Source organism: Lissotriton vulgaris, chromosome 8 (assembly GCF_964263255.1).
Source record: "Lissotriton vulgaris chromosome 8, aLisVul1.2, whole genome shotgun sequence".
NCBI classification, from domain to species: Eukaryota; Metazoa; Chordata; class Amphibia; order Caudata; family Salamandridae; genus Lissotriton; species Lissotriton vulgaris.
The window spans coordinates 1,386,540,978-1,386,562,979 of NC_141696.1; the positions used below are offsets into that span (position 1 = coordinate 1,386,540,978).

The 22,002-nt window shown below is 44.6% G+C and overlaps 1 protein-coding gene across 3 annotated transcripts in view; it reads left to right on the top strand.

Annotated features, from left to right (window-relative positions):
* The window catches only part of DOP1B (DOP1 leucine zipper like protein B), an 870,802-nt gene that overhangs the window by 192,384 nt on the left and 656,416 nt on the right, over positions 1-22,002 (top strand). For all 3 annotated transcript variants that reach the window (XM_086935393.1, XM_086935394.1, XM_086935395.1), the window contains exon 5: positions 7,516-7,705. In XM_086935393.1, the coding sequence (XP_086791519.1) occupies positions 7,516-7,705 (190 nt within the window). The remainder of the gene's footprint in view (positions 1-7,515; positions 7,706-22,002) is intronic.

Here is a 22,002-nt window from a genome sequence, read left to right on the forward strand (position 1 = left end):
TTTCTGTCCCACGCCACACCACCAGGATGTCATCGATGTAGCGTTTCCATGCTCGCAGACACGGTAGATGGGGATTGGTGTCTGCGAGCACGTGCTGTTGCTCAAATTGATGTACATACAGATTCGCGAGACTAGGGGCAAAAACGCTGCCCATACTAGTCCCGCTGATCTGCAGATACAAGGAGTCCTCAAAGGCGAATAAATTCTCCGTCATGGCCAGAGTTGCCAGGTTCATAATTAGTCTGACTGGAGTAATGGAGTTTAATTCCCGTGACAGTAACAGGTCTTCTATTACTTGTAGGGTCTCCGTCTGGGGTATGGAAGTATATAAACTTTCGACATCGAAAGACACCAATAGATCTGTCTCGATGTCATATTCCATGTCAGGCAACAGTCTTAACACATCTTTGGTGTCTTTTAAGTAAGAGGGCATCTCCCGCACCATAGGCTGTAAAAACACGTCGACGAAGGTCGACAGAGGTTCTAATATCGAACCTATCCCCGATATTATGGGTCGGCCAGGTGGTGGACGTTGGGCCTTGTGTATTTTCGGGAGCTGATAGAAGTATGGGGTAATCGGATTTGATACCCGTAGATATTGGCCCTCTTTTGGAGTTAGCCAACCTTCAGCTAAAGCTTCCTCAACGATGTGAGCTATGATGTTGGTTAGTCTGGTCGTTTGGGTCCTCCTTAAGTTTTTTATAGGACCGGACATCGCTGAGTTGACGAAGGCACTCATTCCGATATGTGTCCACATCCAGAATGACTACCCCACCCCCCTTGTCTGCTGGGACCATCTCACAGGGAAAGCCAGGACGGGTTCCCCAGCGGTACACAGCGCCAAGAAACCCCAGGGTGAACGTGCGCTCTACAAATTCATACTAACATAACTAACAATGGTAACCGTGTAGGGAAAGTAGCAAAAGATGTCTATTTGGATGAACTCACCTGGGTTACCCACTTTACAGAATTATTCAAAAACCCTAGCTTGACAAACCCTGTAAGCGAGGATGCCCGGTGGCTGATTGACTCTGATGTCAACCTAGAATTTAGTCTAGATGAGACTGAGAAAGCCATCAATGCTGTGAGAAATGGCAAAGCTCCGGGTCTCGATAAAATTCCAGGCGATTTGTATAAACACGAGCTAGCAATTTATTTATGCAATGTTTTGGCATCTGGGGCTGATTTTCCCGATAGTTGGAGGGGAGCAGAGATTGTTTTAATCTTTAAAAAGGGCGATAGGTTGGATCCATCCAACTATCGTCCAATTAGCTTAATGGACATATTGCAGAAAATTTACTCTAGACATATTCTAGACAGAGTACATTTATGGATGGAGGATAACTCGATACTTACCAAGTTCCAGGCGGGTTTTAGAAGTAGTATCAGTACCATGGACCAGGTCTTTAGACTCTGCTGTCTCTATTGGAAATAGAGTGCACATAAGGAAAGGCCATCTCTATGTTGCGTTCGTAGACCTTAGAGCAGCCTTTGACCAGGTTCCACGTGATCCTCTATGGGGTTGCTTGCATGCGCAAGGGTTACCATCATCCTTGTTAGGCCAGATAATAAAATTGCCTGCAAAGAACTTTGCAAATGTACGTTGGAGGATAAATGGGGAGTTATCACAAAATATACCAATTGAGCGTGGGGTCCGGCAGGGCTGTGTACTTGCCCCAGCGCTATTTTCATTATATGTAAATGACATTCCCTCACACTTCCCGCGTTACTCTTCGCGGATGATACTATACTGATCTCCCAAACCCCTAGAGTTCTACAGACACTTCTGAACTCGTTTAAGCAGTATTGTGATAAAAAGGGGTTGGAAATAAATGTAAAAAAACCAAATACATGGCCTTAAATCCGCACAAATCACAATCAATGAACCTGGTATTGAATGGTCAGAAATTAGAAGCTGTCCAGAGCTTTATCTACTTGGGAATCTCCATTGATTCCAAATTTACATGGAAAACGCAAGTAGGGAAAAGCAAACTCACGCTGTCGCAGAATACAATTCCAATAATAAAAAAACACAGTGTGAGTACGATTAAAGCAGTAACACCTGCATTGGAAATATTTAAATTCAAAGCACAGTCTGCTACTCTATATGGGGCTGAAATTTGGGGACCTATGTCCAAAAATGCATTTTCAATCATCGAGAACAAATTTCTGAGAAATCTTGTGAGGATGCCGCAAGGCACACCCCTAATACCGTTAATGATGGATCTGGATATCAAACGTACAGACCACTATGCTATCCTTCGGCCCCTAACATATTGGGTAAGGTTATGGTCCACACCAGAACTCATAGACTATAGGAACTGCATAAAAGAAATAATGAGTTTGGATGTGGCAACTGCCAATCCTTGGTTTAAGCATGTTAGTCATTGGCTCAAAAGAATCGGGCTGTCACAGTTTTGGGATACACCGGAGAACTTACCCAATAATGCTAGGAAAATACTCAAGTCCACATTTTGGGGTTTTTTGGCGCATAATCTGGGAAATGAGAAAAATGGAGGATCTCTGATCAATAGCCCTTTATTCAAGACCTTTCTTGATGAGATTGAACCACTATTAGCTAAGAGCTTATTTTTGAAATTTAGGTATGGCAATCTCTTGTATAACACTACTTTGATTAGGTGGGCTGGAAAGGGTAATGTAGATCAAAGTGCCTTTATGTCAAGTGACGCCTGCACCTTGTGCCATCAGAATGCTAAGGAGGATGATCAGCATGTCCTTTTTTTCTGTCCAGTTTATGCGCAAGCAAGAGGAAATGGATTAAACCTCTATGTAACCTCCTTGGTATAAGAACTTGCAGGGAGGCCCTTAGGATAGTTAAGACTGATTCTAGTAGAACTATCGTGTTTAGTATCAGTAGATTTCTTCTTTCCATATATTTCATTCGTAAAAAGAATGGTTGCAAATTGTAACTGCTAATTTAATAATTTTATGTGCTATTTTAATAATTTTATGTGTAAATTATAATCATGTATTTTCAATAATTTTATGACTCTCCTACCCCTCTTTGAATGTATTTACCCGTGATTACTGTGCAAATTGTGATGAATTAATGGGAATTCCCCCTTTTTAGGTCTCGCCCTGGAATTCGCATCCGAAGGATGCGTCCAGGGTCGGAGACTTATAGTTATCGGACACGGGGGAATGAGGACAAGAAACTGTCACGAGCTTTTGAAGGCAGATTTGGGTGCGCGAACACGCACGTTCCGTCCTGCGCCGCGCCGTGCACTTCCCTCCCATACTCCCAGCAAGTCAGCCTAGCGCACATGCATGCACACACACGCGCACACGCACTTACACTTACACAGACACGCAGGCACCCAGACAGGCAACCCACAACCCCCTCCCCCCCCCACAGTCACACACACACACGCATACACACAGACTCCAAGACACATACACGCACACACGCACGCTCACACATACACAGCCCGCTGCCGCGCGCGCGCACACACACACACATGCCCCCCGCCCTCGCAGCCCAGCAAGAAGGCGAAGCCCCACTCACCGGCTTCCTTGGTGCAGCGGCTCTCACCGGCAGCAGGACTCTTCCTCCCTTCTTCGGCACCGGGGCGCAGGGTAGGCTCCTGCCTACTCCGGTGCTCCAAACAATCGCGGCTCTTCCGTGGGAGGCGGGGTAGGCTCCCGCCCTCCTACTTCCTGTTTCCGGTTGTCCCGCCCGGCCTGCCTGACTTCCTGGTCGCAGGCCGGCAGCGGACTGCAGCACGCGCTTAAGCAGGGGTTGTTCTGGAGTGTCAGTGTTGAGTCTTCCACATTAACGCCCTCATTGCTGTTCTCCCATTTGCATTCATGCCGCCGGTGTCTGACGTTACTTCTGACCGATTAGATTATGGCTTTTGGAATGAAAGGACATTAATTTGCATACAACAATACAAGCTAAGCCTGTTGCCTCTGCCTTGTGCCAGTGAGCTAATAGTCTGAATCCTGAGCAACACATCTAGAACGGCACAAAAAGTTGCTACACGGTACTGCCAATATGACGCCTTTTGAGTTGGGAATAGTCCAACTCAATTCCTTTTTTTCACCAACTCTCTCCTGATTATTCTTGTTTCTCCTTCTATCCCTTTCTATTTATCTGGCTACCAAGTCTTTCCCCTTCTTTGTCTCTTTCTTGAGGTTGTCCTTCTGTCTGTCTCGTGCGCGTCTTTTTCTGATCTTGCCTTCGTCTCTCTATTCCACTGGTCTTAGTCTCTTGCATTCTCTCCTCTTCCCTTGTAGCTCTTTGTAGCGTGTCCTGTTCCTTCTTCTCTCGCTTACTCGTACTTCTCATCCTTTGCCCAGTATATTTTCATTGTACTGTCTCTCTGGTCAGGTTCCCTCTCCTTTTGACATGTGCGATTTAATTTGAGGCTTACTCTCCAGCTCTTTTAGTTTTGCATTAGGAGCATAGACTGCATATCTTGATGATGGACTGTAGAACTTATTCACCTCCCTCCGTCGAAACTATATTGGCTTCTTCTCTGCTGCAGTAAGATGTGTCGTCACCCTAAACATTTCCCAGGTTTTATTCCCAAACACGGACTGCAAGCTTCATGAATGAATCTCTCCCCTGCCTGCTGCTAATGGAGTCTCGCAGTCCGAGTTAGAGTGCAGTTTGGGACTAGTGTAGATCTTCTGAAGTCTGTAAAGGATGGTGAAGGTGACTACATATTTGCTGATGTTATGCCTGTTTCAGTGTGAGCACTTGTAGAAGCTTTACAACCCCATCTTGCTGCACTTCACATGATGCTGCCCTGTTACCTCGGAGGAAGACCTGCCCTCTTGAAAAGAGAATTCACCATGTGGAAAGGGGACGTGGCCTTAGACATGCAGGGCTTTATGCAGATAAACTGCCCGAGGCCCTCCTTCAGTTTTCAGACCCCCCCCACCCCATCTGTTTGCAAATCGAATGTACATATAAAAATTATTTGGACACATCATTAAAATGTTTAACTTTTCTACAAGAAATATTGTATATGTACTTTTTTATGCAAAGAAAATTTAAATACTGCATAAATGACTTTTCTTCAACACATATTTTATATGTACCTTTTTATGCAAAGAAAATTAAAATAGCGCACAAATAAAAACATTGCCATTTACAGTACTAATAGCTCAAACTTAAATAATGCGAGACCTATTGCATTGCAAATGCTTGTTATATATTGTATTGTTATATTCATGTATCTTTTATGGCTCTAAAGCGCCAAAATAAAGATGAATAGAATTGAATTGAATATAGCGCTGGCTAGACCTGGAGGTATCAGAGCGCTTTACATGATTTTGTTCCCCAAATGCAGCAGAATCTAAGCCAGTGAGCACGGAGTGGACGTCAGAGGTGCCAGCCCTGTGCAAAATATGCAGAATCAAGGGCAAATGAATAAGAATGTACCAGTAGACCCGGTGAAGGAGCAGAATATAATAAATAAAATTAATGTCCTTGAACAAAATCGGTATTATTGAATATTGATGTTTTTCTAAATTTCCAGCAAATGTGACTAATTCATATGATGGTGCCAGAGGGGGCAGGAGAATTGCATGCTTGGTGTAGACTTAGAGTTAGACCACGCCGGACCATATGTGGATTGCCGGGTGAGTACAGATGTTACCAGCTCCATTGTTTATCCAATGGAGGTTTCAACAAACCTGCTCCTTTCGGGAAAACAAATCCAACTTGTTGGTATTTTATTAAAAAAAGATAAAGAATCCAGTCTCAGCAAATGTTCCAGGAAAAAATGGGCCCACTCGAGAATGATTAGGAGTTCATAATATGTGATACGAGTGCCGTAAATCCATTTGATAGTGACCTCCTCTGTAAAACAGCGTCACAATTCTAACACAAGATTAAGACTTCTAAATTAAACCAGAAGAGTCCAGAGTCCATTTGTTCCCAATACTCACAAAAGAGGATTTGCTTCTTCATTTAAGACCAGTACAAATTATAGTGAAACCTAATGCAGTTTATACTCTAAATCCTCCTCCTCGCAGAAGCAGAGGAAGGAATGAAGCACGTAATCCAAAAATTGTAAGAAGACAGTATTCTAAGAGAAGTGCTAGGTAATCCCTTTGACTCTTCTGTGATGAGCATGAAAAAAGACTGGCAAATACAGGGTTGTCCAAGAACTGAGAAAGATTAAAACACTTGTAGGCCCATGTTGTCCTGTGGTACTGAATTCTGCTGGAATGTTGTTCCAGATTCATGTAGAGGTAGAATGGTACACAGTCATTGATTTGTGTCTTTTTCCCCTTCCTCTCAAAAAGATAGTTAAGTACTTTCTTGGCTTCAGATTTATCTATACGATCCTGGTTTGGTGCACAGCAATTGAGGGAAGAATATAAAATCTCACAGTCACAGAGATGTTGATAAACTTAACTCCAGCACGCCTCTACCCATACACTCTATCGACTGTCAAGACCTCCCTGAAATCAACCCTATGGAAAGACTGGTCCTTATTTATCATTTAGCAAATTGAGCCATATCTTCTTTCTACAAGAAACTGGTGAATAATATGCCCAACAGATTGGTCGGAATTGGGCATTGTTGGAAAAGGGATGTGAGAACCCTGGAGGATATATACTTGGAAGCAGCATTGATGTATCCGAAGGAGGTGGCCATTGAAGCTAACCCGTGGTTTATTCAGCTCAAGATACTCTATAGGGCTTACAAAATGGGCATGATGACGAATAAAAATAATCTGAAATGTTGGAGGGAAGATGACTCCTTCCTCTGCACCATATGGAATAGCAGAGATGTACAGGGAATTCTGGAATTAATTCTTGACTCACTTTCTGCAGTGTTGAGGCAAGAGATCCCACTCACGCACCAGTATATAGTACTAGGAAAGCTGAACGATATAGCTAGAACTAGAAAGAAACCACCATTCAGCTTTCCAGGCCTAATGGTTTTTAAGTGGGATATAGTCAGACAATGGTATAGTATGAACTCCCAAACTTGGGACACACAGTATATATGCATGGACCAGTATAAAGGGCGGTAAGGGCATTTTTTGAGAGTAGAAACTGCACCTGAAAATGTAAGAAACTTTGTGGTCCATAGATAGCATAATATTAATTTGAATTAAGGACTGACTACCTGAACACTTTTCCACAATGAGAATTGAACATCCACAAAATTAAATCAGAACAGTTTGGGCGAATTGACATACCATGGAAAATGGTTGCCCCCTCCCCTCCTAAGTGTATAATATATCATGTAACCTGAATAATACTAAATGATGAACTGCTGTGATGGACCGTCTGCTCAAAAACTCAAAATATTTATGAAGAAAATTCATCCTACAAAGTTCTGGCATGCACAGCCAGATGGCAAGCATGCCCAGCCATCTCTAAATACAGCTGTTTTGGAATATCACTACCTCATGAATGATACTAGAAATCTATGCAAAACCTATGTGCATTGAGGCCAAATGTATCTTTCAAATGCCTCTGACCCAGGCTCCAATGTGTCCTTATGAATATATGTGTATTCTTTTTCAGGACTGACATTCTGCTTCAGCGGCTATCTTTACAAGTTGGACAAGAGGTGTTATACGGCGCTCTCTGGGGCAGTGTACTGATCAGCTCTTCCATCAGACTTCCTGCTTCACTCTTTGTCGTCAGCCACATCAATAGAGCATTGCCTGGGAGGAAGCAAAAGTACATTCTAGGGTCTGACTATAAGCTGGCGGTAAGTCAGGAATGTTGTAGTTATAACTTTTACAGACTGATTAAACAGATCTGTAATAGATCTTTGTTTTAATATGTTTGTGCTAAATGTTGGGGACCTTTTTCCGCTTTTTGAGAGGCTACAATACTATGGAGTTTCAGGGTGAAGCTCATAAGTCTTGGTTTGATTAGCAGCAGTACCTTTTTTGCTGTTTTTATTTTCCACCACCTATGAGAAATATGAATGCGCCCGAGTAGCCCCTCGGTATTTCTTTTTTCCTTAAAACAATTTTATGTATTTTTTCAAGTGAAACATGCTGATTGTGACATAGCATAGATACAGTACGTGACAGGTCAGCATTTCACAATGGTGTTTGTCATTAGTGGCATCTTCCACCAGTGTGTCGTTCCCACGCATCCACTCAGCAGGCTTCCAGCAGTCTTTTCTAGGACGTATTCAGTTCAGATGATAATCAGACCACTCCAGTTAATCGCCAGTTGCCTGGACGGTTGAAAGTAAATGTTTAGTCTTGTTCAAGACCATCACGCCATGGGAACCACATCTTTTCGAATTTCCTTGGGCATCCCCTTGCCCTGTAAACTAACGCTGTCTCCCCAGACTCACCCATCAGCCTGCTCTGCATGTCAGAAATTGCATTGCTACTGCTTTTCAAGGAAACAGTGCTGACCAGGCCTCTTGTTAAAGGACCTCTACCAAGCAAGGTTTCAGTGCTAGTTAGCAGCTGCTGAAAAGGCAGGGGAAGAGGACAGAAGAAGACACAGTAACTAGGCCAGGTTGAGGTTTGGGGAGTCTCTATACATGCTAAAACAGAGCATGTTCTTCAGCTCTTAGATGTCTTTATCTATTCCCCTTGATGGGCAATGAAGCTGTCCATAGAGGGGAGTAGACAGTGAGCTTCCTTCCAGTGGACAGCTGCTGTGCCAACCAAGTGTCAGCCATTCAGTGAAGCAAGAAGCTGGGGACCTGAGAATGCCATTATACTAAGGCACGTGGAAATTCTGTCATGTGCTCAGATAAACGTGCTGCCCTTGTTGTAATTGGTGCATTTCTCACACGGAGGAGGGTAACAGATGTGTAGCACCTCCATCACACGTGCAATCAGCATTGATAAGCCTATCATCAAATTGATGTAGCTCAAGTTGTCAGCTTCGTTGCTTACAGTAGCAGCTGAAAAATGTGGCAGGGCTCTGGCCATACACCTTTGTGAATCAGTCACCACTGATGAAACCACTAACTTGAGGGGTTTAATCAAATAAATATATTGGGCACTTATAACTTTCAATATCCGTGATTTACCCACTCATCCTTGGTCCCATCATTTAAGTTAGACAGTCCTCCATGATTCTTTCTTTTGTATTGGATTTTAAGGGCTTCTTCTCTTCTCCCAAAACCTCTTTCCACCACTTTGGGTTGCAATCTTCGAAATGTATGCCACTTTCCTCTCCTTTTCTGGGCAAAATGTTTAGCCATTGTATTTGTGGCCATCTCTTGAAATCATTTCTTGAACACCAATGGCAAGTTTAGCATTTTTGGAGATGCAATATAGAGGAGGCTTACAAAGGGTTGTATGGGTGCCTTTTTTCTATCTGTGGTCATTTATTTTACAACTATTTATTTCACAAGTTGCCTTTCCTGATTGGTGAGGCTTCAGTGGAGTTCTCTTGTTTTATCGATTGCAGTTTTACCCGGTGTAGGTGAACCACTGAATTTGTCTGTGATGAAGACATCTTTGAAAATTGCTTGGCCTAGTCTCTGTTGAAGAAATTTACTGCTTGCTAAGATGCAATACTGTTCTTGTTTATCAATCTTTATATATCGTTTGGGGTCATTTAGATCCCAGCCTGCCAGAAGTCTCAGCCCTGTGGGGTAGCATCCTGCCCAGTTTATAGTGCGTTGCCTGTGCTACAGAGCATTTTTGCCAAAAGGTCTCCCACAAACACAGCAGGTCACACTTCAGATGAAACATGATTGCCTTATCATGACAGCCTACTCGGCAGTGTGTATGTTTCTAAGAAACAGACCCTCCTTGGACCTGTTGCATAGGAAGTGCTCTCCCTGTGTGTAGAGGCAATGTATCTTTTTATCTGCCTCATCCTGTTATATATGGAAAGACCAAGGACATGCCTTCTGGTGCATTGGCCTGGCGGCCATGTTTGAAACCAAGAGGTTGCCCAACCTCTAAGTGAGGGAGGGAACCATGGGTTTGGTCAGGTAGAGCCCTTCCAGTTTACAGTGATAGGCCTGATGTGCTAAATATTAACTCTTTAGTTTTTTTCATCGTCCTAACTAAAGGAGAGGTGTGCAGTTACCATCTCTGTTATTGGTTTATTTTCTGTTTCAGGACTGGGTCCTTGGCTTAAGTTAGCCATTTGTGGTATGGCTCTTCCTTTCCCCCTCGAACACCCTGGCCAACCCTTTCCTTGTGGATGGTACTAATAACACTTTTAAAAAGTCTTCTTGTGTGCTTTCTTTCTAAATCATCAAAAAGGTTCCTAATTCTTATTCAACTTCTCTTCAGGCTGTATGTAAAAAAATGATTGATACTTTGGGCCTTGTTTTTGCAGGCTTCTCCTACTTTATTGATAATGGTACATCAGTCCTACCTCTACTGATCCAGTGAACATCATGGTAGACATGTGGCTGGTTCTGTAACCAAGGCTTCGTTCAATATTACATTCTGAATATTAACTTGAGGACACCGAAGAGAACGCGAAATGTCATCAGTTCTGCGCTTTGGAATTTCCAAGGCGGCACTCGCTCTGGGACGCTTTTCGTCGCGAGTGGAGTTGCGGTCTGTTGTTCGCCTTTCCGCCTATACCACTTCTGCCCAGAGTGCTAAAGAAAGTCAAGCGCGACAGGGCCGAAGTCATCCTTGTGGCTCCGGACTGGGCGCAAAGGTACTGGTATCCTGAGCTACACAGTATGTCAGTCGATCCCCTGATTCGTCTGCCTCTTCAGGAGGATCTTCTGTCGCAGAAGCAGGGGACGGTTCTCCACCCGAACCTGTCCAGTCTCGACCTCCATGCTTGGAGATTGAGCAGCGACAGTTGGGGCCATTTGACTTGCCTCCTGAAGTCTGTAATGTCATTCTGGCAGCCAGGCGTCCCTCCACAAAGTCGGTATACTCCTGCAGGTGGAGCAGATTTGTGGCATGGTGCACAGCAAAGCTGTGGATCCTCTCAATGCCCCTCTTTCTGAGGTTCTCCTCTTCCTTCTTTCTCTTGCCCAGCAGGGCTCTGCTCTGGGCACTATCAAGGGCTACCTTTCTGCCCCTTCAGCCTTCCTAAGGCTACCTGATCAGCCTTCTTTGTTTAAGTCCCCCATTGTAAACAGATTATTAAAGGGCATCACTCATATGTTCCCTCCTGTTCCTTTCGTGATGCTCCAGTGGGACTTGAACCTGGTTCTAACTTACTTGATGTGCGCTCCCTTTGAGCCGCTTCATAACAGCTCTCTCCGTCTTCTTACACTTCAGACTGCATTCCTGGTTGCCATCACCTCTGCCAGGAGAGTGAGTGAGCTCCAGGCTCTTTCCTCTAAACCTCCTTTCCTTTCTGTCCATCCGGACAAGGTTGTGTTGCGGAAAAAACCCTCTTTCCTGCCCAAGGTAGTCACAGCCTTCCACATCGGGCAGTCCATCACCTTGCCCACCTTCTTTCCGCCTCCGCATTCCTCGAAAGAGGAAGAGAGGCTCCACCGTCTGGACCCAAAACGTGCGCACTCTTACTGTCTGAATCGCACACGCCAGTTCCGGTGGATGACCAACTCTTTGTTGGTTACGTGGGTGCTAAGAAAGGACGGGCGGTGCATAAGCGGACCATCTCTCGGTGGATCGTGTTGTGCATCCAAGCGTGTTACTCTTTGGCTAAGAAGGAACCGCCTGTTGGGCTGAGGGCCCACTCCACTCGGGCCACGGCGGCTACTACTGCCCTGGGCTGAGGAGTCCCCTTGCAGGACATTTATCAGGCAGCTATGTGGGCCTCGCTGCACACGTTCGCAAGACACTACTGCCTGGACAGCCAAGTCTGGAGGGATGGCTTCTTTGGCCGTTCCGTCCTCCAGGACTTTCTGGTGTGATTATTGGTTCGCAGACCCACCACCGGGGTTGGTATTACTGGGGTATCTATTCTAAGGTAAGGAATCTATCACTAACGTGTCTCTTTCAGATGCACAAGTTACTACTTGTGTAATGATATATCTGTAAGAGACATTAGTTAGTGATAGATTCCTTACCGACCCACCCATCCTCCCCGTTCTGCAAACTGATATCTAGGGTTAAGGTCATCCCCTTTCAGGGCCTTAGTTTCATGGCACCAGTGTTGGTTCTATCATGGCTCTGCGTATCTGGCGTGGAAAAGCTGTGTATAAGAATTGACGTCCGCGCGCGAGGGCGGCGTCATTACGGCGCTAACGACGCCGACGACAGACGCAAAGCCGCGGACAACGGCTACCGACGCGCAGGGGTATTGCTACGCAAAAGTTTCTGGATCCAGTCTGACTCCTGGGAATATTCCAGGGTAAGGACTCTATCACTAACTAATGTCTCTTACAGATATATCATTACACAAGTAGTAACTTGTGCATCAGCCTCGAAAGGATGGAAGGCAGAATGGACTCACTGGAATTCAAACCTGTGACCATGTGGTCATAGAGAAACTCCTGGAGTATGTACAAAAGTTAATTAAGCCGCCAGACCCGGTCACTGCGATCTCCTCATGCATGATTTTGGAAAATATACCCACGTATGCATTGATAGCCCGTACATAATTGCAGTACTTTGCTGTAGTTTGATGTCACCTAGTAATGGCGGAATGATGCTGTTAAAAATTGATTTATAAGGAATCATGGGACCACGCAGAATAAGAGAGTAAAAAGGCTTATGCAGTCAGTGTGAAAGTGAACATAAATAAACAGTATTTTTGTAATGTAGCCAGGTTTTGGAAATAGATAGTTTGAAATAATAAAGGCGAGGGGTGTGTGTGTGTGTATGTCTGATGGGTGAAAACATGGTGGATGTGGAGAAAAGAGGGGGGGGGGGGAGGCAGCTGACACACCAGTTCTTCGAAGCTTCGGTTGCCTTGGGCCCCAGGAAACAGCAATGCCATCAGATAACAGGAGCAGCCACTAGGAAGAGGCACGGAAAGGGCACCAGCTGGATCTACACAGCAGTAGCAGCAACAACGAAGAAGTCCAGAAAAGGCAACAGGGTGCAAGGCAGCGAAAAAAAAATATTGATGCATTCTATGTTAATTCCACAGGTGCATATTCATGGCCCCAGCTCCCGGCATTTCCTGGTGTGCATCCTGAAGTTTCTCTGATTGGAGGACCGTCGTTAGTGACGTTATATTCTTTTACGGTGTCCTCCAATCAGAGAGCACATTAACATGCATTATTGGGAATCCAAAACGCAAACGTTTTGGATTCCGGATCCAGGCAGTTCCAGGCAGGAGTGCGCAACCCCCTTTGAATGAGTCCACGCCCCCCCCTGGGGGTCGCGCCCCTCACATTGAAGAGCCATGATCTAAACTAACCTTATATAATTTCCCCCTAATTACTGTGTGGGAGGTCACAAAAGCCCTAGACTGTATCACTTCAGGAAAGCGCCATGGTTAGATAAAGTGCCAGGGGCCTCTTCAAATCAGAACAGGAAATTTGGGGCCCATACTTTGCCATGTATTTTAATTGTATCTTGGAAGGCTCACCACTCCCCCCCACCTTGGCTGGGGCAGAGATTGTACCTATCTATAAGAAGGGGTCACGGTCACAGCCATCTAGCTATCGGCCAATCGCCTTATTGACAGGTCTCAATAGATTTTTTGCCATAAACTGCTAGATAGGCTCTGTGAGTGGGTGAATGGCGCAGACCTAGTAATAAGCTCCTTCAAGTAGGGTTTATCCCAGTGACCAGTACGATTTATCAAGTATTTCGACTGCAGGCTATATACTGGAACTATGTCACTTTGGGAGGTGGACGGATTTATGTAGTCTTTGTTGACCTTCGCACTGCCTTTGACCTTGTCCCAAGGGATGCCCTGTGGAAGGTCCTAACTGTACATGGTTCCCCAAGCTACTTAGTTGATGTAATCAGGCAGCTGCACAAAAAGAAGTACGTCCAGGATGAGTAATGGCAAACTCGGGGAATTAACTACATCAATACCAGTTACGAGGGGGTAAAACAGGGCTGCGTCCTTGCCCCAACCTTGTTTCTTTTATATATCAATGACCTGGTAGCTCCCCTAGAGAAGTGCAAAACATGATATATGGAGTCTGGCAGGTATGAAGATTCTGGCCTTTCTGTTCACAGACAACACCCTACTGATATCTAAATCTCTGAAGGCATCCAAAATCTCTTGGACCCGTTTGGTCTTTTCTGCGAGCAGAGAGGGCTTGAAATCAATTTCCAAAAAAACAGGTACATGGTTTTTAACCGTGGCCACTCGACCCATCAAAATACATCTCTGACTGGTGCCCCCACTTGAGAGTTTCCATACTTTTGAATACTTGGGTCTTGCACTGATGGATAATTTTGGTTGGTCCATCCAGATCCACAGGCGCCTAGAGATCCCCTTGGGGATGATTCGCTGTGCCTTACAAATTAGTTTAATAATAATAAAGTGTAAGCTGAAGCTTGAACACTATGCAAAGCTAATTTTGAGGGGTATCAATGGTTCCAGTTTTTGACCTGTATCCCCGGCCATCCACATATTTAACTTGTAAGCATTGGTTGGGTCCATCCAGGGGGGAGAACTGTAGGAACATGAGACGGTCACAACACTAGAGGTGGGTGAGAACAAATCCATACGATCTTTGGTGAACCTCCCCACCAGCACCCCGCTCCAGCCATTGTGGCTGGATCGGGGCCAAAGGTCTATTGCGCAAAAAGCAGCTCTTAGACCTTTGATGTACTGGAGGTGGCTATGGACTTCAGAGGACCTAGCTATGTACCAGGAGGGTTTGGAGGAGCTCCGCTGGCAGCCCGGGGTCCACAGGAGCCCCAGGCTAGGACATATCAAGCCCTCCTGGCTTTGATGGGGTCTGAGCACCTGTGGACTAACCTGAGAGCTTGGAACGGTATGACAAAGGCTGCACTCAAGTGGATGTACTGGGGGTATGTAGAAGAGGAATCAAGCAGGATAAGACGTCTGGGTACCTTGACATTAGCTTTTTTGGAATACAAGGATAACTTCCGTAAGGAAGAGTATATGGATTCCATTGAACCTCTATTGGCAAAAACCCTCTGCATCAAATTTCGTCTTGGGATTCTGCCATTGCACACTTTCACTGTCAACTGGAGGCCCTGTGGCAGTGAATCAAATTTGACCTGCCCATTTTGTCCTCTGGCGGAAGAATGTATCAATCAAATATTATTTTTCTGCCAGCAATATTCAAATAACAGTCGGAGTATGAGGATCAGGAAATATAGGGTTGCCTCCCGAATTTTTAGATCTGACACAACACCCTTGATTGTGTTTGCTTTGTCCTGTTTTTTAATGGGGGTATTGAGAATCAGACAGAGTAGTGTTGGTCTTTGAGATCTAAATCGTATTGTCTATTGCTGCTACTTATGTGACTTGTGGAGGTTTTTAGCCTAACCCGCTAATTTATTGATCCTTTTTAATGAGATGCTACTGGATACAAGTCAATGGCTCTGGCCACACTACAAAATAGCATGACTAATGACGATTCTTCAAGTTGTTACACATACAATGTTCCAATGTTTTTATCAAAGCTGTAAGGTTTTTACTGGTTTTATTAGTTATAATGTTTTTAGGTGAATTGTATCTACGTGTATACTTATATAGCAGCATCTGCCAAATAAAGATTATGATGATGAAAATGTTATAGTCAAAACTACAATTCTCAGCATTTCATAACATAAATACCAGTCATTTTTTATGAGGCATAGTAAGACTGATTGTGACTTAGATAGAACGATTCCTTGTTTGTATCATTTAGAAGCAGTATTTTCACCGGTATTGTTGCTGCATCACTAACTGAGAATGCTGCTTGCTAAGGTTCCATCTGGTTTCCGTTTGTTGAGAGAAGGCGGCTCCTTCCTTCATTGACTGGGCTGTTCAAACAGTTGACATTTTGTGCTGTGCAGTTTAACAGCATTTGCTTATCACGCCCATATGCTGCACCCTCTACCTTATCACCTATTTTATTGCAGCCATCCGGGATTGAATCCTTATGAACAAAATTCTGTAGATAATCCACATCCCTAATTTGGTCTATTCTTGTGACCATCTGTGTCAAAAATCCATCTTGGTCTTCAGCCTCTGTTTCTGTCATGTAACACAGTTTCTTTCATTATTTTTCAGTGGTGCAGTATGCTCTGGGTATATGTTGAATAACATCGTTACTACATGCGCTCTCTTTTGAAGGAGTGTTTTACATTTTTGAGACTGAAAGCATCAGTGTCCTCTTGGAACAAGATAAAATCCTTCTTTGCACTGTCCAGTGCGTTACATTTAATTCCATAGCATCTCAACTAGTTTCTATATGATGTCAGTGATATATACGTTTCATTGTTTTCTAACAACAAGGCTTAAATAAGTCAAATAGTTTCCACCAGACTTTACTTTGCTTACAGCCTTGCTCGTTTGTTAGTCACATATTATCCTAAAGTCTGAGGATTGTACCATGCGACCTTGTGCAATGAGGAACTGGAGCCAATGAGGAGAGAAGTATGTGAATTTCAAACGCTAAAGTTTCTTGTTGCCAAGCATTTAAAAAAATAGCTTTCAAAGGTGATGAATTATTTCTGTTACAGAAACAACCTGACTGTGTGTGAGAACCCAAAGAGGATGTACATGGAAAACAAGGAATTTGCATTACCAGAGAAGAAAAAGAGATTATAATTGAAAGTCAAGTTATATGAACTTTTTGGAGATTGGTTATGTTTCAGTTCAATGAATATCAAAGTTCAGCAGTATTCCACATATATTGAGATTTAAAAATATTCTTGAAGTATACAATGAGAGTTTGATGACACATCAAAGGTGTAATCTTGTTTTTAGATGATCCACTATGACACAAATATCTGACTAGGTGGTAGCACTTAGCAGAGTGACGAGTCGGCGTGGCAGTATCCAGTTTCTGTTTTCTCGTGGAACCCATTCCCTTTTTCTGCGGTGTACTGTTACTATAATATTCCAATTGTATTTTATTAAATGACATGGCAATGTAACATTTATGTAGCTCTTACTACCAGTATGTTGAGTTCTGAGAGCTTACCGTCATGGGTAGCACATGACACAGTGCAAGGTGTGTATTTGGAAGTGGTCTGGCTTTGTTTTGATCTTATGTGAGAAGTGTTTTTGTGTCGTGTGATGACAACCAAAGTGCGGCAATTGTATAATGAGGCAGGTTGTTTATCACTTTGGGTGATGAAGAAGTGTGAGAGATAGGCAGAGAGTGTATTGTTTTCAGTGAACTGGCTGATTTGAATATCTCTGCGAACTATTTAGGGTATTTCTTATGATCATAATTTAGTTATCTGGTTACAGCATTGTGTTGTCCATCCTGAGATATTTAGTTTAATGTTTATAGTCTAGAGCAGACATAGGTGGGAGGAAAAAATGGAACGGAGATCTTTGGGATGGACTTTTTACCCTCCACCCGAATATGATTATCATTGTGTCATGTTAAGAGGCGGTCGAAGCATGCATCTGTTTAGGACCTGGAGTGGTTAACTAAATTAAGAGTCTTCCATTAGCCAGTTGTTTGTGGCAGATTTCCTCATTTTTTCCATGCCTGTTCAGTTGGTGATGGGTTGTTTATTGCTGTGAAATGGTACAATCCTGGTTGATGGAAATGGTCTGTTGGGGGTCTGTCCAATGAGAGAGTTAGAGGGTTAAGCAGCATAAGAGCATTATTAGGCGGCCTGTTTGAACAATAGGTGGCTGCTCAACCACTGAGTGTTATGGCATTGGTATTATTACAGGCCAGGAGGGTTATATGTGGATTGATATTACTATTATTATAACCAGGCTACACATACATCAGGCCGTTCAAACTTTCCAGGACATAGAACGTTGTGTGCTGGTTGGACTGTGCCATATCTGTAGACTGTATTTGAAGGGGGGATTATTCTGAGTTCTATCCGAGGGTGATGGAATGATGTAGTTAGCTTCGAACTAGATATTTTTTCATCTCTCTTCTAGAGTGTAAAACCTCCTGAATGCTTCAAATCTGGGCTCATAGCGAGTCCTAGAGCGTGGTGGTTTGTACAGAGAAAGCAGTGTGTCATATGAATCTCTTGTAGAAAGGTTTCATATGAAAGAGTTCCAGCTGCTGCCGGAGCAGTGCTGGTCCCCATTTACCAACTGCAGCCATGAAGTCTACAAAGCAGCAAAACGGTTGCCTGCCTTAACTGGTCACTGCTGGTGCAGTTAGCACAACACACTAGTTGACAGACCCCATCACAAGCTTCTTAGTTTGACAGATTTCACTACTACACAGTGCAAAGTAATCGAACAATTTTCAGCCGGTTTGAAGACACATGAAATCTTAGATACTCAACAATTAGCCCATTGTGAACTTTTCAGTGTATGCTTGAAACCTACTTCTAAGATGATCAGTATAAGATCTAGGTAAAAAAGTGTTTTTAATAGATCTGGATTTGTCCTATGCAGAAAAATTCTGAATTGCACATGTCTGAAAAGTTAGCCAAACGACAGACAGTTGAATGTAAGTGGCCTTCTTTTGAAGTAAATGTTAAGTTGTACAGATACTTTTGATTAATGCCATTTATTTTTATATTTTGATATACTTTGCAACATCTAGTGGTATGAAACAGTTCTCTGTTTCATATGTCCTAGACTAACTTTAGCAAGAACTAAGAGGTAGCAAAAAATAGCAAGCAGTAGCTTCATGCTTATTTAATACCCTATAATGAATACAAACTCCTTGCAAACCACATTTCTTCAATATATTACATACTGGGTTGCATAGCTGTTCTCTAGTCCCACAGTTAATCCTTGTTTTAAATATATTAACGATTTGTGTCTAAAGGTTATAAGTTGCCAAACACCTAAATTCCATCATCTTTCGAGTTCCCGATCTCCATCAGTGGTACAACCAGTTACCATTGTGTTCTCGCTGCCTCAGTGGTTTCAATGTGGGGAAACGTGGATTTGGCTGAGAAGATGAGTAATAAACTCTTCCTTCTTCTGTATGGTCTCCTGGACTGCTTGGTTCAGCATTTCTCCTCTGTGCCTTCTGCACTTCCCTTCTCTTTTTCCTCTGGTAGTAGTTCCCATGTCTTCTTCCTTCTGCCTTCCTCTTCATTTCTTGTGCCTCTCTCCTTTTCACCCATCCGATTTCTTTTGCCCGTTATTGCTCCTTTTTCCCTCATCTTCATCTTGTGTGATTGGCTCTTTTTACCCTTCTAATTGTTTTCGCACGTTTTTTCGGACATTTCTGCCACCGCTACTGCCTTTTTTCGGTCCAATATGCTCTCATTGCTGCGTTTTCCCTCCCCCCGCAAGCCTCGCCTACCGCCATCCAGTGTCCCTCCCACCTCCCAGAACCTACCTAATGTTGGCCGCAGTACAGACTACCAATGGATGTGCGCAGCGAGTGCACAGTGAGTGCGCCAAAGGCAAGCCAACCTCTGTGTCCTTGACCCCAGATGTCTTAGCGAACACTTCTGTTGTGCATGCCCACACTCTTTGCTAGGCCCCCTTTCCTGCATCCACTGCAACTTACCTGCCATAGCACACTCAGCTGCAGCACATTTATCAGCACTCCACCCCACACCACACAAACCCACCACACCATACAGCACCAGCATCCCAACACCAGCTTGGTCAAGCACACCACCGAGCTGTGGGACCTCATCACCACCATTGCACCCAAAGCTGTCTTTCTCACCAAGACCTGGCTCAGCCCTTCGTCTGCCCTGACATCGCCAGTACAGTACCCGACAAATATAAGATCAACCACCAGGACCGCGTAAGTAAGCTGGGAGGAGGAATCGCCATCATCCACAAAGAGCCCATCCAGTGCACTAACACCATGGACAATTCCACCTCAGCCAGGGAAAACCGGAACTTCAGGCTTCAAACAGGCGGCAAGCCGTTCATCAGGGGCACCCTTGTCTACCATTCACCGGGACCGTGCCCGAGCATTTGCAACCTCATCTCCGACTTGATCGCTCCCCTCGCCATTGACTCCAACATATTCCTCGGCTACCTCAACTTCTACCTTGACAAAAACAGCGGCGCCAACACCATCTACATCCTCATCAGCATGAGCAACATCAACTCACCCAACTTGCCCACAACTCCACACACCCCGCAGGACACACGCTGGACCCCATATTCACCTCGAGTAACTGCATCAAGTACAGCTACACCACTGAACTCACTTGGACCAACCACTCCATCGTCCACTTCAAAGTTACCAGCCCACGAACTGCTGCCCCACTGTGCCCAGCGCCCCCGCCGCAGCTGGAACAAATTACAGGAGACTCAATGGACCAATGCCTTCAACACCTCCAACCCGGATTCGTCCACAAACCTCGACCCGGGTGTCAAGAACTTCAACACCTAGACCACGAACAGTGCTGACAGCATCGCCCCATCAATAACAGCATACACAGGAGATCCACCGGGCAGGCCACTTTAGAATTGCAAACCCCACTGCAAAAAACTGGAAAGAAGATGGTGCGCAAACAACGACATCTCGGACAGGACCCCATTCAAGACCACCCCATTCAAGACCACCCTCAACCACTACCACCATCTGCTGAAGGAGAATAATAGGAATTCCCTTGCCACTCTCATTAAATCCAGCTCCAACCACTGCAAAGAACTCTTCATCTTAGTCAGGGAATTTGCCAACGCCACATCCTCAGAGAAAAGCATCACCTTCTCACAGGAACTCTGCAACAACATGGCTACCTTCTTCCACTCCAAGAGCGCCACTATCCTTAAAACCTTTGAACACCAGCCCACGACTACAGACTTTCCAAACCTATTAACCCTTTCTGCAACCAGCATAAGCTGCAGACTGACCACATGGAGCCAGCTCACTCTCCAGAATACCACCACCATCATGAACTCTGTTCACTCAGTATTTCCCACAAACCCATGTCCTTATTACATCTTCAACCTCTGGAGCCGCCAGATCAGCCACAAAATCATCAACCTGCACAACTCCTCGAAAACTAAGGCCATATTCCCTGAAGACTAGAAACATGCTGAGGTGAAACCTCTTCTCAAGAAGGCATCATCCAACCACTCCAAACTCAAGTACTACCGACCCATCTCCTTGCTTCCTTTTCTGGCCAGAGTCCTTGAGAAAGCCATCAACAAACAACTCACCAAACACCTAGAACAGAACCTTCTTCTCGACACCTCCCAGTCCGGTTTCTGCAGCAATCATAGCACCAGGACCGCCTTGATTGCAGCCACTGATGACATCCGAGCCCTCCTTGACGGTGTAGAAACTACAGCACTGATACTCCTTAACCTCTCAGAGGCATTTAACACTGTATCCCACCATACGCTGATCACAAGGTTGCACGACATCGGCATCCAAGGTCAAGCATTCAGTGGATCTCCTCCTTCCTTACTGCAAGGACCCAGGAGGTCAGCCTACCACTTTTCACCTCTGAGCCAAAGGAAATTATCTGTGGTGTCCCCCAGGAATCCTCTCTCAGACCCACTCTTTTCAACACCTACATGAACCCCTTGGCCAACATCATCAGATCCCGTTTACTCAACATCATATCCTTCGCAGATGACGCAAATTTTTATCCTTTCCCTCTCTGAAGCCCCTACCATCACCAGAACCAACTTCCACAGGTGCATGACGAGCATTGCCAGCCGGATGAGTAACAACTGCCTGCAGCTCAACACAGACAAAATAGAGGTACTCATCTTCGCAACAGCACCATTCCCTGGGACGCTTCCTGGTGGCTCTTAGACCTAGGATCTTCACCCACCCCATCTGACCACACCAGAAACATTCAGCATCATCCTGGAAGCAAGCTGATCATGAAATCCCAGATCAACGCAGTCTCCTCCTTTTGCTTCTTCACTTTGTGCATGCTATGAAAAATCTTCAAATGGCTTCCCCAGAGCACAAGACGCACCGTCACCATCCGTTTGAACTACGGTAACGCTCTGTACTTGGGGGTCGCTGCACACATCCTACAGAGACTACAGAACACAGCAGCCAGACTCACCCTTGACCTTCTATGATGAACCCATGTCTACCCTCACATCAGAGAACTTCACTGGCTCCCAATACACCCTTAAAAATACCCTGACATTAACCCAGCAATC